General features: G+C 41.3%; 1 protein-coding gene across 2 annotated transcripts in view; it reads right to left on the bottom strand.

Annotated features, from left to right (window-relative positions):
- Positions 1 to 764: 764 nt before the first annotated feature.
- Positions 765 to 18570, bottom strand: part of CRMP1 (collapsin response mediator protein 1) — a 50620-nt gene continuing 32814 nt past the window's right edge. For both annotated transcript variants that reach the window (XM_059845199.1, XM_059845200.1), the window contains exons 7-14: positions 17399 to 17467; positions 15374 to 15494; positions 14163 to 14319; positions 9173 to 9314; positions 7389 to 7559; positions 5992 to 6171; positions 3329 to 3494; positions 765 to 1802 (exon numbers count right to left, since the gene is read on the bottom strand). In XM_059845199.1, the coding sequence (XP_059701182.1) occupies positions 1711 to 1802; positions 3329 to 3494; positions 5992 to 6171; positions 7389 to 7559; positions 9173 to 9314; positions 14163 to 14319; positions 15374 to 15494; positions 17399 to 17467 (1098 nt within the window). In that variant the 3' untranslated portion in view covers positions 765 to 1710. The remainder of the gene's footprint in view (positions 1803 to 3328; positions 3495 to 5991; positions 6172 to 7388; positions 7560 to 9172; positions 9315 to 14162; positions 14320 to 15373; positions 15495 to 17398; positions 17468 to 18570) is intronic.

Below are 18570 nucleotides of genomic sequence, written 5' to 3' on the forward strand. Positions count from 1 at the left end.
AGGTGTTTATTGACCTGCTAATCTCACAGCACCCCGCTGCCACTGCAGCCCACACCTCCTACAGCATCTGTAACACCATCAGACAAGCAAAAAGTGACAGGAAACAAGGTTTCTTGACATAGTTTGTCAGAGAGTCAGAAAGACAAGGAGAAACACTTCCTTCACTCCCAGAGAATTGAAGTCCACTTCCCTCACCTTACCTGCAGCACGTTCTTTTCCTGCCATGCCTGGACACAGCTCAGTCGGCAGAGAAAACCACAATGAAGCCAAATATAGCTTAGGTCACAGTGCAGGACTGGGTGCTGGTTCTGTACTACAGATAAAGATGACAGCAGTGAATTACCCCTTTTTAGGCAAATAACATGTAGATCTAAGGTCTCTGGCAGAAAGCTAATTTGTGGCTCATTTTGGCAAAACTGAGGCAGCTGCAATGTCATAAATCACAGACTTGTTAAGTCTGTGAAAAGACTTGTTAAGTCTCGTTAAGTCTTTTGGAAAAGAACTCTAAGATCGAATCCAACCATTAGTAAGTACATTTTAGTCAACAGTAAGTACAATTTCTAGTACGTACATTTTTACTGTGAGCACTGTTTAATGACATACTATATCATGCTAGAGTATGCATATGCAGACCTATACACTTCTCAACACTTGTGATCTAAGGAGGTTCCTTCTATTGCATGATGTCAACCTGGAAGACAATTCCTCTTGAGTTCCTCCATTCCAAATTTTTTGTTATTGAGTCACAGCACAGAGCAAGACGCTTACCCATCAATTAATTTCCTTTATTTCACAAGCTTTGAATTCAGAAATTGAACCACGACTAGTAGATCTTGATACGGTAGAGTAAGTAAAAATGCGTGTGATTACAAAGGAAAAAATTTGTACAAAAAACTTTAAAAATCCGACAGCAACTTGGATTATCTGTAAGTACCAAAAATCTCATGCAGAAGGAGAGCACTACTGCCCAGGTAGAGATATCCCTGCAGGGGTGGCAATGGCATTGGTATGTAAAACTGATGGCTCTGTCTAAAATGGAAACAAGAAGGACACAGACTTGGAATGTACCGAGTGGGAACAGACAGGTGCTACGGAGACCATTTGTCATTACGTGTCCCAGTGAGTTTCTGTGTCTTGAGAGAAGTGCTTCTTGGGTTTATAATAAATTAAAGATTAAACAGAAGCTGCCTATACTACTCTACTGCTTACTTTCCAGATGGCCATTTTCTTCCTTCATAGTGTTTTTGGTGGTGTTTCTCAAATACAGACATTAATCTTGGCATTGTGTCTAGTCAGTTGTTGGCAATGTGTTCTAAAGGGACTCACTCACAGAATGCAACTTGCATAAATAACTCAGTAACATGCATTAACTACTCTAATACAGCGAAAGGGTGCAAAGGAACCATCATTCAGTTACGAGACAAAGCTAAAACCTGTAGTCACTAAAGGGGCAATGGAAGCACCATGCTTTAAGGTGACTATGGCATGAAAGCACAATTGTGAGGCAAGTAGTTCCAAGCAAACACACCACACTATTATCACCTCTTTCTATACAAAAAAAAAAAAAAAAAAGAAAATAAAAAAAAGACATTTTGTTTTTTATTTCTGTTAGTACCAAATAAAACTGTGGGCTCAATAACACAGATACTGAAGGGAATGGACATTATTCCCATGATCCTTCATCCTTGTGTTTCTGTCCATCATCATTTCTCAGCCAAGACTGGTAATATTGGAGCGCCCACCAGGAGGTGCCACGATGCGGTGGCCAGTACGACGTGGGTTGTTGTCATCAATCTGAGCTCCTGCAACAACCAAAAATGAGGAAACAAAGCTATGAAAGGGATTAAAACATCAGGAACGAGGTTCTACCTGGCTATGCTTCCCTCACACCACCATCAGCTAGTTTGTCTTGAGCCTGACTGAAGCACTGAACAGACCTTCAAGGCACATTTCTGTTTTCAATGAGAAGTGTGAGATTATATGCTCACCTTACATGGAGAATTATTTTCCACTGACTTGAAGGGACTATTCAAACCTGCCTCACTGACTTAGAACATATGTCCCTACTGAGTCCATGGGACAACAGTTCAGTAAATCTGATGTTAGCAATCGTAAATCCATGAGGAAATGAGCACCGAGCTGATGTAAACTTCATACTGCATTTTAAACACTGAAAGGTTAAGCTCAAGTGGACAACAAGCTTTCTGACAGGCTAAATATTGCCTGATCACACTCAATTTTCTAAAGGCAATGTAATAAATGTGTGGGATCATTTCAAATGTTACCTTAGTCTCTACTTCTAATTAATTTTATGTTCTCATCATCCAGATCAAATTTGTACCACTAGATGTGTTGATAGTACCCAGATCCAGCACTGCACTGTGAAACCACATCATCAGATGGTTATGAAAATCCCAATTATTGGTTATTACTAAGATGTGAACTTTCTAAGCACTTTTTTTGTTTTTTATAGCTTCATATATATCTGCATATGCTCACCATGGCCCCAGGTGTATGGGCAAAAATATACTTTACCTCATTAGAAGGGTTTTTAAAATATTTGCTCTCCTAGGACTTTCTTATACAAGTTTCATTTAGTTTCTGAAGAGAGAATCTGTAAATAGGAAAACTCCACCATCATCTCCCACAAGGGAAAAATCCAATGACTTTCACAACATCATATGAATGTATTATTCACCACTGGGGCTGCAGACTTTTGAAGAATAAGGATTTGACACACTTGTAATTGTCTTCAGATGACATGAATTATTTCCAGCAACCCCAAAGGATAATTTTCCAGTCTGTTTCCTACGTACCATGGAAAATGTTTTGGGCACCAAGAGCAGAGGATAAGAAATACTCCAATCTGCTTATGAACAACTTCTGCACATGGTTTACGACCATGGACAAGGACAGTTGAAGTTTCCATGTCTAGCAGTTGCTGGTGATGCAGCCTGTGAAATGTCTGAGACTCACACAGGTTGCACCAGACCCAAGTCCCATCAGCTGTGCACACCACCAAGGGGCTTCACTCACATCAACCAGAGAACTCAGCTAATTGCAATGGGCCAGGTAAATAATAGTGAAAGATTGACACAGAGAAAATTTCAAATTGAAAACATTTTGAATATTTGGCAATATGTAAAATATCGCTAGGCAATGAATGAGTAAAAACATGTATATACTTACATATATGTAAGTATATGCACATACATGACTATACACAGTCCTTTCATATTTGACTTAAGCAGTAATTGTAATTGAAATTCATCCCCAGTAGTCCATACTCACGGCTTTAAAAGTTTTCTCATTAGTCAGGCTGACTTACCTGATAAGCTGAAATTGGATTGATGGAGGTTTCTGATTGGTGGGGGCTGGTTTTTGGCAGGGGAGGATTTAGTTGAGGGTGCAGGAGTTGCATATTTTGGCGTAGCTGGGATTTCATACACAGGTCCATCATACATTCCTCTGGAGACTCCTTGCAGTCCTCCCACCTAATACAAGAGGAGAGTAAAAATCCAGACACTGAATGCTCAGATAATGCTGCCTAATGACCCTGTAGGAAGACAGCAGCAAGCACAGAGCTATATTCTGCTCTGGCTGAATTAACAATGCATCTATACTTTATATATAAAGCAAAGTGCAGTCTGCTTTATATATAAAGGAAATTTTAAAGCTTGCTCCCTCAATTTATATATATATATATATATAAAAATGACAAAAGAGTTTCTTATCAAGCTTCCTTCACAATCAAAGGGAAGAAGTGGGATTCAAAAGAACAGGTGTGACCTGTTCATCTTACATCAGATCATTCTCAATCAACTCTTCTCTCCTCATTCAGCTGCTGAGTCACACTTGGGTTGTAGCACAGCTGATACCCACTATACCAACTGCAGCAATTTCCTCCTACCTGTATTTCTTCTGCTCCTCCCCTTCGTAGGTCTCATTCTCTTTATTAGAACTCATTGAAAAGGAGTGGCAATTTTTAAAGTAAATTTCAAAAGTTTCTACTTCCTGTCATCAACTAGAAAAGTGATTGTACAGTGGACTGTGGCACGGGATCTATCACAATATTTGTCAATAAAGTATCTGTCATTTGAGCTCTGATTTCAGTTTGAGGTCTCTAGATTTTTTACCTGTATGCTTCTTACAAGGACTATTAGCAAAGACAGTCAAAAAAACTTCACTGGCCTTAAAATCATAGGAATCTAGGAAATAATATTTTAATAAGAACAGTTCCAGTTTTCAGAAAGAGCCTGAAGCCATTGGATTCAGAATGCAAAGCTCATCAAAGAGATCAGAAATCTGTGTCATACAAGATTATAGTTTCAGAGAATTTCCCACAACAGGTTAAAAGTGAAATTAAAATACTGTATAGAAAGACACTATTCACAGGGGTTTGATCCAGCTCTCAAAGCAATCAGTGCATTTTCCTTACTTTTGATGACAGGGACATCAGGCTCAGAAGAGCCACTGTCTTGCAGGCTGAGCCAGAACTAATGCCCAGAAAAGAGCAATTGACAATCACAGCAATGAATCCATCTTCCAGGGACCCACAAAGGCATGAATTTATACTGCTATCCCTGCTCCAGGGCTAAGTTTATACTGCCAACCTGTGCCAGTTCAGTTCTGCAGTCCCCTGCTTGACAAGTTTTTCTATATTCCTCTGTTGTGCACAGACATGTTCATACAGCAGCTGATAAAACCATAAATGGGTTTTTCTGAATACTTCCAGTGAATAAAATTTGATAGTGAGAAAAGAAATTTGGATGTCAATCTGCTCTCCCTCTTGGCAGGCAGCAGAGGGAGCTGCAGGAGCAAAAGTATCAGTCCCTTTGTCTGCAGACCTTGCCTAAGGATCAAAGGTCTCTCAAAATCTAGGCCCACTTGCAAGACACAGGTTACTTAGCCTAGGTAATTTTGTTCAGACTCCTGCTACAAGACACTAACCTGTGACATTTGTTTCTAAACTGCTGGTTTCACTATTTTGATGGTTTTGTCACTAATTTATGTCACACTCCCAGGCACTGAAGCCTTAAGCAGTGAGTGTGAAGAGAAGGCCTGTATCATGTACATGGATTATGTAAAAAAAATACAACACTGATTGGTATTTTGCAAAATTTTTGTGGGTGCATTTGCTTTTTACAATGCCTTTTATTCTAAGAAGTGCAAGCCCTTGTGCTGCTTGATAGAATTTATATAATAAATTATGAAAGAAAAGCTATCAACCTGCTTGTAGGCTTAATTTCAGCTGCCAGTATCACAGCCCATGGTATATGCTTGGCTGAAGAAAATATGAGCTTTAGTCAATTTTTTTCATTACCTGTGCTCACACAGTGACTTTCCTGCTCAGTGACAAGAAGCAATTTCCAAACTCCAAACCAGTGTCCAGCCAATTGGTTTTCAACAGATAAGCACTGATATAATTCAAAACTAGAGGTGACACAGAGGTGAAATCTTGGTCATTTCCCAAGCTTTTTATTAAACAAAAGAGAAAATTTTTCTGAGCCATTAATGCTGCTAGTACACAGCTCAGCAAATGCAGTAACAATAGTTCAGAAATGCCCAATATAATGAGAATCTCTGGCTGACATGCTTTTCTTCTCGGCAGTGCAGCAGTTCAGAATGCAATTTAAAATTCTGTTTTTACTCTGCCTAATGCTCCCTCACAAAAATCTTTTTATTTTCCTGAATTTTTAACTGAAAGTAATTCTGTCACTATTCCGCCTCTCTTCAAAGAGGTGGAATAAGGCATTGCTGGACATAAGGCAATTATGTCAGCTGGCAGTTATATATTCTACCTGCTGAAGCTCACAGTGTTAATACTAAGTAAGTTCACAATTGCAACCAGTTTTGTGGTCATTTTTTGAGCAAGTCATATACAGTCCATCTGATATGGACTCATAATAGCACAACAATATTAAAAACAGATGCTACTGTGCTTCCAGGAGGGTTTGGCTACAAAGAAGGTTCAATAGGATCTGACATTACCTTATTCCTGATTTTGATGCGCTGGTAAAGATACTCAGGGAAAGGTTTGCGAGGGATGAAGCGGCCCATTCCCTTATTGACGTGCAGATTTCCATCTTCAAACACAATCTTCCCTTGGCTTATGACCACAAGTGGGGCACCATGGCACTCCATTCCTTCAAAGATGTTGTACTCAATGGCCTGAGGATCAACCAACATATTCACTACCAAGACTTCTTTCCATTAGTAACTTATAATATGTACATTTGTAGTCATAGTTTTAGAAAACTGCCTTTAAAAGTGTATAAAATTGTTTTGTATGAAGGGAAAGCAATGCATTTTCATATGAAATTGTTTTAAAGGATCTTTCCTTTAAAATAAGACATTTCCTTCCAGTTTTTCATTTTCCATCAAGGATTTCACTTGTTTTTGGAAAGTTTGCTGTATCTAACTAGAGCATTTAGAATAATGATAGCCCTAATAAGAAGGAAAATTGTGACTCAGGTGCTGAATAACCAGAGGACGTGGTCCTACCGTGCATCTGCTGTCACTCTGTAAGCAAATTTCAAAGAGGCCAGCACACATATTTCTGTCTGAAAAAGCCCAGAAAAGCCCAGGAAGGCCTGAATCTAAATGGGAATGACAGGGCAGGTGGCAACTATTTTCTTGAAAATACAGAAAGATCCCAAGACAGAGAAACAGAAACTGAATCACCCAAACTTACTTTTTAAAGGTGTATAAATGTTTTGGTCTTTTAATATAAAAATGCAATACTGGATATTCAGTATAACTTTTGGAAGAATTCCTCAACACAAAGGGCAAAAGCATTAATCAGTAATACAAAAAATTTGGGATAGAAAACACAAAGCCTATCAGAATCAAAGTGAAAGCAACTGTCAGTAACTGGTTCTCTGCACTGAGGGCAAAGAAACATGTAGCAAAGCTCTGGAATTAAACAGAAAATTCCATCCATGAAGCTGATTAGAACTGTATTATCAGAACATCTAATCATCTGTCACAGTATAGGATACTGTTACTTTAATCGTGAAATTTATAATTTCAGGTGCTTTTTAGGTAAGAAAAAAAAGAGATGGTTTTAAATTTATTCTCGCAGCCTTATTAACCTCAGCTGCAGAGCTACTGATTCACACCTGTTTATAGGTCTGCCACAAGCATGCAAAAAATAAATAGTGCAAGGGTATATGCAGAGAGAAAAGAAATCCTTCCTGATCACAATGCTTCAAACATAGGACTTCAATACTCCCATGTCCTGCAACATTTACCCATTTCAGAACAGGAGTAGGCAGCTACCCCACTCCTCTGTATCCTGAGCTATTGGTGTTCACATGATTTATGTCAACAGCTGAAAAACAACAGTGACATTCCTTTTTTCTTGCTGGTTTTCTTTTCCTCCTTACCGATTTATGGCTTTTGGCTGTTATAGTCTTCACCTTATCAGGGTCCCAAATAACAACATCAGCATCGGATCCTACAGCAATCCGGCCTTTCCTTGGATACAGATTAAAGATTTTGGCAGCATTGGTGCTGGTGACAGCTACAAACTGGCTCTCATCCATCTTGCCTGTGGCCTGAAAAACAATGTGATTTGAGCAAAACATGCTTATGAAATAAGGATTTACTATTCAGACTACTGAAAGGTTGGAGAGATATTGGAAGGCGTTGCTTTATAGATATGGTGATGTTGCATGAAACAGAGACTGTATCACACAGGACCTTCTGTACAGCTCTTTAACTGAAAGTTTCAAATAAATGAGTGTGTTAGTCCAGGCATTGCAAAGGACAGCCAGTGAAATCTTAGTGCACAGGACACCACCAAGGTGTTCAGCTATCTGGGATCCCTTTCTCTACACACTGAGGCCTAAGAGTTTTGTTGCTAGTCCTGGTAATCTCTATTTAAATATTTAAGCAATTTTAAATCAGAGAAACTCATATGAGTATTACAAGATATAACAAAAGATCAAGATTCCAACACTTTGGGAACACTTCTTGCAAATTAAGTCCATTCTATTACCATTATTATCAGATCCATACATCTAAGTAATACAACCAATTATAAAGTCTTTGCCTGGAAAAATACCATCACCAATAGAAATTGGCATACAGTCAGTGATGGTAATTGCAACTGTACAGAACAGCATTTTGATTTCTCAGTAAAGTATTTTGGGGTCTTCCCTGGCAATGAGCAAGAACAATGTTCTAAGGAAGAACAACAGTACCAAGCCTTTTAATATTAGATTAACACTTATTTCCTGCCTGGTAAAATATAAGATGTAAAGTATAAGCTACTCAGTGGTGCAGGACTGAATGTTACCACCTATAAATCCCATGTTGCAGCCCTTCCTGCAGTTCCCTCCCACTGAGGGAGTAACAAAAGAAAATATCAGCAGCTGGCTGTGCTTTGCTTGCTTCCCTGCTTTGCCCCTACATGGCAGGTATCTAAAACTGCTTCTGTGTTTGGAATCTCAATAGCTGTCCCTGAGTAAAGTGGTTATGAAATAGAGTCTGGGTGAAGTGCTCATCACAGCACTGTAAATACTGCCACTTCCCAGTCTGCAATGTGCATTCGAGCACAATGCAGTGGGTGTGTGAGTGTGCAGGGTGTGCACATGGAGACAGACAGTAGAGGGAGAATATCATTACACATTAGAATCCATGGAACCATCAAAAAATTCCTGACTTATACTGGCACTCCACTGAAAAGTATGCCAGTATGAATTACATGCAACACTCTCCTTGAAAGCATTTCATCTTTTAGCCTCAGGCTCAGCTGCCAACCATTTGTAATTTTTCAAAAACGATGAGACACACTTCCCAAATTCAAACAATTCATTCATCACGTTTATGTGAGGTCCACTTCAAAACCATTAAATTGCTCCAGATACCACATCTCTCAGAAGCATCCGCTCTGACACTAAGGGAAAATAGAGCAATGGAATCTGGGAAGCCTCAGGTCTAATGAAACCCAATACTATTGCAGTGTCAGAAGTGAAACACAGCCCTGAGTTTAAAAAACTGGAAGAGGTTTTTGAAATAAGCAATTCACCTCACAGTAGCATTCTCTCAGGGAATTCTCAGAAATATAGCAGTAAGTCATTTAAGCAATGGCCAAGAGTCTCTTGGCTTTCATTATTCAGCCAACACTCAATTGCCTTTTAGTCTATAAAAGTAAGTAATTACTTACTACAGCCTTGTCCCAGACAACAGTCATCCTTTCCTCAATTCCATTGACCCCTTCAGGAATCATAGTGAAGTTGTCCTTTCCAATGGCTTTCTGGGCAGTGCTATAGGGGCAATGTCCACTTCCCGTCACCTGCAGGTCCCCACTGTGGAGTTAACACACAGAAGGTTTAGACCAGGCATCACCAAGGTGACCTTGGTCTCAGACAGGCTGTGAATGGACCTTTCAAGCCTTTCAAGACACCAGAGGCACAGGCTGTAAATCATGCCAGCAGCCTTTCTGTGCTGGCTACAGATCACTGAGAGTAACAACAGCACTGGACATCTCCACTTTCCCTCAGGAGCACCCTGGACTCCAGGATTACAGCCCCCTCTAGCTCCAGGCTGCTTATCAACAGAGATCAGGCAAAAGCCCACTAACCAGGACAAAGGATTATTCCAGGATTAAGGAAATGATCAGGAGCTTGTATGAAATGTCTGTCACTCTCAAGATAAATTAATTCATAACCACACTAAAAAATAATGGCAAATTTCACAGTGCAAAGTCATGAGCTTCAAACATGTTCCCCAGCATTTCTCTCCTACACATGTATTTTTCTTGCAAAATTTGCATGAATAGTTCTCATCTGACCTTCCAAAACAGAACCAAGAAAATAAAAATATTTTTATCAGGTAGTTTTCTAATTAAACAACAAAAGGCATAGTGCAAGTCAAACACATGCTCTGGATTTATCTAACTTAAGACTCTTACACAGAGAAAGGCATGGAGAAAAATGCAAAAAGAGCTACCATTTATAATGCTTTTATTTAAGAGGTTGGGTTTTTCAGCCTAGAGATTTTTTTTTTTTTTTGGCAGAGAGCAGAACTGCATCACTGCTGCTCCTGGAAATAAGGAGGAAGAACATAATCAATATGCAGAATCTTGCCAAAATAGAAAGTCAAAAAAGAAGGTTCTCCAATATCCACAGGAAACGTGATATTTTTAGCTCTTGATTAAATTTACAGGAGGCAAGCACATTAGAACTCACTACTATTTCTCTTCCATCACTCCTTAAGTCCCCAAGAGACTGTCATCTTTTTCTTTAACTGATAATGTAAATTCCAGCTCTAAAACAACTGAATGATTCTGGTCCACAAATCTAGATCCAACAAGCTAACAAACAGCCAAGTACAGAAGAAAAGAGTGTCACATGTGAGTAATTCTAAGGCCATTTTCTAGGCTGCCAGCCCTAATGATTGCTGACAGAGAAAAGTCCTTGGCCTCTTTTCTGGTTCTTCACCACACTCACAAGCCATCCATCCAGTTTTTAGCAGAAGCCAAACCTATGAATTCAGTACAGAAAGGGCTGCTGTGCTTTAGCTGTTCCTGATTGTTATTGACTGCCTGGTGTTACTCCAAAAGATTAAGCCAATTTCATCAGTTAAACATTCATTTATTTTAACACAACAATAAAGTCAGAAGGTTGCAATGCCATTTCTTCCTTTTTGATGCTCTTCTAATCAGCAAAACTTCCTGTGGCATATCTCCTTTCCACACACCTGATATAACCATGAAAACCTGACTGTCACAGCCAGGCCCTGTATCACTGCCCACTTCCCTGAGGTTATGCTGTGCTTCTAACACTACACTACAAATTCCTACACCTGAGAGATAACAAGGGTTTGCTTTCTTAACTGCATACTCCCTCTTCTCTGACATTTAATGACATTATTGATATGAACTCCACTCCCCAGTCAAATCAATAGAAGACTTCCAAAACTGAAGTGTGTCACTTGAGATCATCCCATCCCTGGTTAACCCAGAGCACTCCTACTGTCTGGACACACTCTACTGTCAAATGGGGGATAAGCATTACATCAACTAAAAAACTGAGAGACAGGAAGGGATCATCATAAAATAAATGCCAGATCACTACCTTGTCATCTTATTCTTCCCCTCAAACAAGGTTTTCATGGTAAGTTGCATCTTCTGTGTAGCACCAAGATCTTTGGTTCACAAGAGGTGGCACATCCCAGCTGCAGTAATGCAGCAGCAAACCATGCAAGATCAAAGCTAACTCAAGTGCATGGCCCACAGATGACACAAGGACCTAATCTCATGAGGCAAATTCAATCTGCAAATCCCATGAGATGTGATGGGGTTTTACACATTCAGCTTTTCAGTGGAAAATCAACAAATCAAATCATTCAGCTTTCTGTGGAGAAGAGCACAAGCAGTATGCTACATGCTTGCAAAGAAAGGATGTTGTAGGGATTTTTAAATGAATGTAAAATATTGGTATCCAAATCAAGAGTGCAATAGAAACATGAAATACTGTCTTTACCATCATACTTGCATAAAATTGCCCATGAATGCAGAGCAGACCAATACAATATACAGTTCTTTTTAGTTTCACAGTATGGATTTGAAGTATTAAAACTGAAAGCAGGCTAAGCTGCTGTCATTTAAGATCTAGGACTTTAGGCCACCAGGAAAAAAAAAAGCCATTTTTGCATGCTTGGAGAATAATGAAAAGTTCTGTAACTCCTCGGTTTGTCGTTCTGATGTTAGTTTTAAAAAGTCATTATTTGGATTCCAATTCTAAAAATGTTCTTGCTAATCTGCTTTGACCCACATACTATTATTTTGGGACTCTCTTCTAGAAAGCATATATAGCCACTCTAACAGACAGAGTAAGGAGTCTGTGGGAGCTCAGCACATCACTCCTGATGTCCAGAGCTACCGAGAGAACCCTTGGGGGGCTCGGGAGTCCTGGAATGTTGCCAAAAGCACTTGGTGGCTTGATTTTGATCCATCTAGAGATGTGCCACCGATGTATGAGGAAATGGAACCTGCGAGAATCACTCGGGTGTAAATGGTGAAGGGAAGATATCATTATAGGGTGAATCACAAATTTTAGAGTTTCGGTACAGGGGGGTTGTAGAGACAAGATGGAGGAATCAGGGTGTGCCACCAGGCTTTTCCTTCTTCTTCCTGTCTTCCATCTTCTGGGGTGGTGTTGGCACTTGTGGATTGGTCTGGGATGAGGGTGTACTTGGTGACGAAGATGATAGGTATTGGGGACAAAAAGTAAATATAATATACGTAGTTTTTGTTATAAAAGATGCGGCCGCCTTGGGGGTGGGCAGAGTGCCTTTAGCTGCCGTGCTGGTCAGATCCTTCAGGCAGAGAAAGGACTTCATAGATAAGAGATAATAAACAATTCTGAAGACCGAAAAAACCTAGCGTCCAGTCTCATCCTTTGAAGCCCAGCGTGCAAGAACCATCCTGAGCGTGTCTGGGGGCAGAGACAAACAGCCGACCCCAGAGGAGTCAAACATTTTGATACACATTTACATGTGCTGGCTAAGAGCCTTACCCTCACACAGTGAACTTCACCCTTTACAGTGCAGATAGTGATGAATCAGACCAAGAAAGTAATTTTTTTTCTGAGTCTTTATTTGGAACAAGAATCTCAGTTATAGAAAAAACATTTTTGCCATCAGATTGTCAGAAGAGAACTGCTGTGAATTCTTACCAGAGCCACACATTACTCAGAGCTCAACTGCAGCATCTTTGAGCAGTTGAGTTAAAGCCTGGGTGGGCTCTGGGCTGCACAGCCTGACCCATCAAGTGCAAGGGGAGACATGGCACTGACTGATGGCATCTTCCTGTCACATGTGTGTGCCCACCCAGCTCTCAGGTAGCTGCTCTGAAGATGGTCACTTTCAAGGTTCAGATTTCACTGCTCTGTCTAGGGCATTGAAAACCCCAGAAAGGGGAGGCTGGATGAGCTGGGTGCCACCACATGAAGGTAAATGAGGATATGAATGGTAAGTTGAGTTCTTCACTCCAGCCCTAGCAATCTGTCCTGGTGGGGCTTCAGCTGTGAATTTCTGTATCATTTCAGAGCAGATGGTCTTTTGCTTAAGCTAAAGACCCACAGTTGGCTACAGGCAGGAAATACTTTCAGAGATGGGGTTTACAGTCTGGGTTTCTGGCAAGTCATTGCTGCTATCTTCTTTTCTATATAAGACACTTCTTCCTCTGCTGTCCACATTTCTTTCACCTACCTAGTGATTAAACTCTCCCTGCCAACCTGAAGGCAGTCAGTTCACATCTCTATCCTGTCAAGAGATGGCCTTCAGTCTCCAGCTGTCTCCACCCAAATCCCTCACAGTCTCCTTTGTAATTCACTCTGGCCTCTTTCTCCTGACATTCCTGCTCAACATGTACCACTTATCTTTGCCTTCTTCCAGCTGGAGGACCCCAGAGCCTAGAAAGACACAAGTCAAGCTAAAATAAGAAGCCTGCAAGAACTGGATACAAGGAGACTTGTATGATTTTGGTCCCTCCCAGATGAAAGCAAACTACCAAATCAGAATTTTTCAATATGCAGGAGATAAACCCACCAAGCTCTACTACTAACACAAGTTAGTTTAGGACAAGCCAATTTTCATAACTCACAGCTGAGAGCCCTGCATCAGCTCTGACAAAAATTGCCCCAAGAAATTTTTCTTGGTTCTAAGTATCTCTCCATTCAGGAACAGCCTTGATTCTGGAGCTGTGCTTGTCAAATATGACTGGGGCTTAAAACTGAGCCTAGTCTCAAAGATAGGGATGTATCCACCAGGCTTTTGCTTATGCTGGACAGTGAGGATGCCATCCCATCATATATCAACAATTCAGCTAAAGAAAACTGAAAACTAGGGAGAAGGCCTGACAATCTAGTTGTACAACTAGGAATCACTTGAAAAGCAGAAAGAGAAAGAATTAATTCCTGAATAGCCAGCAACTGCCTCTCTATCAAGCCAGCCAGCAACTGGAGTGTCCATGACTGCTCACTGCAGCCTAAGCAAAAGGATATAACTATCCCTGGTTTTCTATGTCCTTTTTCTGCTGTTTCATGTATGAGACTGGTCTAAAGGAAACCAGGCTGATCCCTAGATGCTTTATGCCATATGGCTTTTGCCTCACCATCATCCTGTTAAAAAAAAAAAAAAGGAAGTCTTACCATGCTAAGAGTGAATTTAAGTGGTCTGGAGTGGTAGGGTCAGGGCTCAGAGGTGGTGAGGTCACAAAAGCTGCAGCCTTGGCCCAGTTTTTGCTCCAGTAATGTGTCCCATCTGTCCCCAAGCTGGCAGTGATCGGCTCTCCAAAAACAAGGGGACCTTGGAGAAAGCAAGGATAAACAGGAGCTAAGTACAACCCACTCTCTCTTCAGCACATGACACTGCTTGCTGCATGCAGCCATGTATAATTCACACATTGCTACATGGCTAGCACAGCTCCCAGGAAATTAAACAGCCCTGGCTTTGTCTGTATGATAAAAAATTAATCAGGAGTCTCTCTGAGCTCTACATGCTTTTGATCAGCCTATTTACAAATCTTTCTTTCTAATCCAGGAGACAGTTCAGACCCACTTTTAATTTGTACTGTTTTAATCACAGGCACGTTGCTCCAATTTGGAGTGTACTGGATGGTGGATCACTTCAGCAGGCAGATGCCTTTTTACTACTCCCAGGTTGGGCACAGCACTAGCAGACAGCAGCATATGGTCCCCTGCACCACACTCCAAGTCTCCAAGAATACAAACATCAAGACAATAATTTGCTCTTTGGCTTTTCCATATTGCTCACAAGCTTTGTAGTCCCAACCAGCAGAACAGTCCTGACTTGCAAACACAGCTTCAGAAGCAGCTGCCTTCAGGCTACAAGGCCCTTTTGGGTGCTTTGTAACCTGGATCCCATCACGGCCTCAGCAAGCAGGGCTGACCTGCAGTACACATCAGAGTGGCTCAGCTCCCACCAGCAAGGCCAGAAGCAAGCTGCAAGCATCTCTAACAGCAGGGTCACTGCCCAAGCCATCTCTCAGAAAACCTGAAATACTGGCATGGAGGATGTGCCATTAGATATAAAGTATCTCCTTCCCATGAACAGAGATATAGCAGTCTAAGGGAAAAATAAAAGGGAAAACAGGATAGCGAAAAGTTACAATTCAGTCTTCGAGAGTACAGTTTGTGGGGAGAGCTTTTCAACTTAAAACTATAAAAGGATTTCCCCTCATCCTTCCCAGCCACAAATATTTAGTCTGCAATGGTGCTGCCATTCTTTGCTAACCTCTCTCTACAGCCTGTTATTTGGGTCAAGACATACAGTTTTTTTTACTGAGCTTCTATTCAACAAAAAAAAAAAAAAGTTTGGGGGAGCAAAGGAAGTCACTTACCTCTCTTCCTGGCCAGTGCAATGATGTCAGCTGCACTCTTACTCATCACCTTGGTGATGTACACTGGGCAGTTTATTCGACTGGCAATTGTGATGGCACGGAAAACTGCTTCTGCTTCAAGCTGAGCAAAACAAGGAGGGAAAAGTTAACTGCAAATGCAGTCTGAAGAAAAAATCAGCTGGAGGACTGCGCCTATTTCTAATTGTTCAGCAACAACTCTTCAGGGGTTGATTCTGCTTTTTCCATAGAGAGAGACACAGTGCTGGGAAACAGGGAGCTAACCCAACCCCAAACACTTGGCACTAGCAGTAACTACAGCCAGGCTGTACTCACTAGCAGGGTACAGCTGGCCCAGTACAAACGCAGCTCCCTGGCTCCCTGCACCCCAGGAAAGGTCATGTCCAAGCAGCTGATGCAGCTCCTCCTTACCTTCCTCCCACCTTCCTGTTTAAGACTCCTACCCTGCAGCTGCAAGGAGAACAAAACAAGAAAACTTTGCCCTGCTTGGAGACAACCTCTGAGCTCCCCCAGCAGCTTTCCCTAATCTTTACATAATGGTGACAGTAAATGTAAAGAATTCTCAAACATCAACTTCAGCACTATGGACTGAATTTAGCCCGTAATCCACAGAAGCCTTTGAAGCAGTGCCCAGTAAGTCCCCTCTGTCAGCAAGCGTGAAGGCAATTTCTTCCCAGGGAGCCATCTGGGACGTAGGCACACAAAGAAAGCATCTTCAGATGGAGGAGCAGTGTTTCCCAGCAGCTCTGGAGACTCCTTTCCCCAACCATCGGTTTTATACCAGATCCATCCCAGATGGACTCACAGTATTGGCATTTTAATACCAAAAACCCTGTTCTAACTGAAACTTGTGACTCAGTGGTACAGAAATTTTTGTGAGAGAGTTTTTCTGAAAAAGTTGAGCTTCTTAGACCTTCCAAAACTATATGGCTTAATCCTTTACAGTTTTGTAAAATATTTTTCCTTAAATCAGACTGCTTCAGTTTGTCCTGGGACTTGTATCAAAACATTTGCTCTGCAAACCCCAAATGCACCTTTAGAGAGCAGGGAAGGCGGCACGCCTCTGCCCTCAGCAGTAGAGCTGAGAAAAATTCCTTTCTGGAAACTGCAAATGCAGATTTTCCTTAGGCCCTTGTTCTCATTAAAAGGAAACAATTCAATCCTTTTAGAATAATTTTAGCAGAAGTTTAATAGCAAAATGAAAAAGTACATAAACAGTTCAATAGGAGAATGTGACCAATTAAGCTGATTCCTTTTGCCTTGGGGAGAAGTTAAATAAAGATCTGCAAACCACAACAATCTCTTCAAGTTCAGCCTCAACCCCCTGGGACGTTGTCTCTTTAGTCTTCTAGGAAAGCAGCCACTTCCCACTACCGCCCTCCACATCCCATTAATGGTCTGAGCTGTGTACTTTAGGGGGCATTCTCATGTCTCCACATTTTCCTTGGCATTAAATAAACCCTTTCCAGATGCCTGAAATGATCCACACCAGAGCTCAGATTTTATTATAAGGGAGTTGCTTAAAACAAGCTGCCTCACAGCAACTTTCCATTCTCATGTATTTGCATCTCTACAGCCTGCATTTCTGACACCAATATATCTGCCAGCATGAAAGTAGATCTATATGTGGGTGTACGTCTATGCACAGTATAGATGTGCACATGCATCTCATAGGAGGTTTTCAGCCAAAGCAGTTTAATAAATGCAGTTACTCCGAGGACTAACCCTCAAGCTGCACTGCTGATTTTTAGTCTAAGTCCATTTTATTGTCATCACAAATCAAAACACAAAGGTCACACTGAAAAAAATACATGGACATTCATGCCTGGGGCAGCAGGAGCTGAGTGTACAAGGAGTATACACGCTTATCCATGGACTAAGGGAATGCACCTGGCTGCAGCATCCAAAGGGCTTTTCAGGCAAACAAACAAGTTTAAAGGGACTGGACTTTTCAGACTTTGGGTAATACTGGAAAAGGCAATGGGAGAATCAGATGTCTGGCCTTACCTCTTCTGGCCTGCTCAGGGCATGTCCCTCAGGTCCAGTGATTCCCATCTCCAGAATACGCTTTTGTTCCTGCAATGTAAGAGAGAAATGCTGACCCAGCCCCAGGATGAGCCCTGTGCACTCAGCATCCTCAGGGAGATGAACAGCCACATGGTCTGACTGCCCCTTTCAGTGTCAGTGTAAATGCAGCTGCAAAGCCCAGTGAACACTGAAACACTGGCTCTAAACTGCTCCCATGCCACACCAGCACAGCCAGCAGTGCTCTCTGTTGTGTGACTGAGCATATTTGTGCCCCAAGCCATTGGGCTGCACCATCAGAAACCTTCTCTGCCTTCCAGAAAGTCCTAATTGATACCACGACACCAGCCCAGGAAACGGACTTGAACCAATACACTAAATGGTCATTATGGGTACTTCCAGCCTGCCATTCCTTATTTACTTGCTCAAGTTCCTCTCTGGCTGCAATCCACAAAGCACTTTCTTAAACCTTCAGCATTGCTGACACTTTCATTTTCTGTAACACTTTCTTCCTATACAGTGAATCACTAAAATTATGCTTTTATGAAACAGAGCAGTGCCCTCCAGCTGCAAGGGCACTGTGTTTTCATCAAAAACCCCATCTCAGGACCAATGGGGGCTTTTCAGAAAAATAATCTGCGCTATCCAGCTTCATAGCAGTGAATTTTTTTTTTTTTTTTTAATAGAAAAGCTTCACTTAATTTAAGGCCAAGCAGTGTTATTGGAATAAATTTCCCTTTTTGCAGAAACTAGTGGTCAAACCCTTTTCATCTGAGGTCTGGTCCTGGCCTGCCCTGCCTTGCCCTGCCAACAGGGTTCTAATGAGCCCAGCTCAACAATCTAATGTCTCTGTAGCACGGAGAAATGTCCCCTAGAGACCAGGGGAAGTTACTGAACATATTTGAATGTGTCATCTAATAAATATCTGATCACAGGACCCTCAGGGTGAAAAGCTCACACCAACATACTCTGGTAAAACTGAAAAAGTTAACATTCATATATACTTTAGCTTTCACTACAATCAATCAAGGCTGAAGAGGCATTAACAGGAATGCATTAATCCTACTGTGTAAGAACATTTTGGATAGAAAAATGTAAGGTTTCATAGGTATTATTAAAAACAGCTGTTCTGGATCATTAATGCACTGGCTCTG

The sequence above is a fragment of the Haemorhous mexicanus genome, chromosome 4 (genome assembly GCF_027477595.1).
Source record: "Haemorhous mexicanus isolate bHaeMex1 chromosome 4, bHaeMex1.pri, whole genome shotgun sequence".
In the NCBI taxonomy this organism is placed as follows: Eukaryota; Metazoa; Chordata; class Aves; order Passeriformes; family Fringillidae; genus Haemorhous; species Haemorhous mexicanus.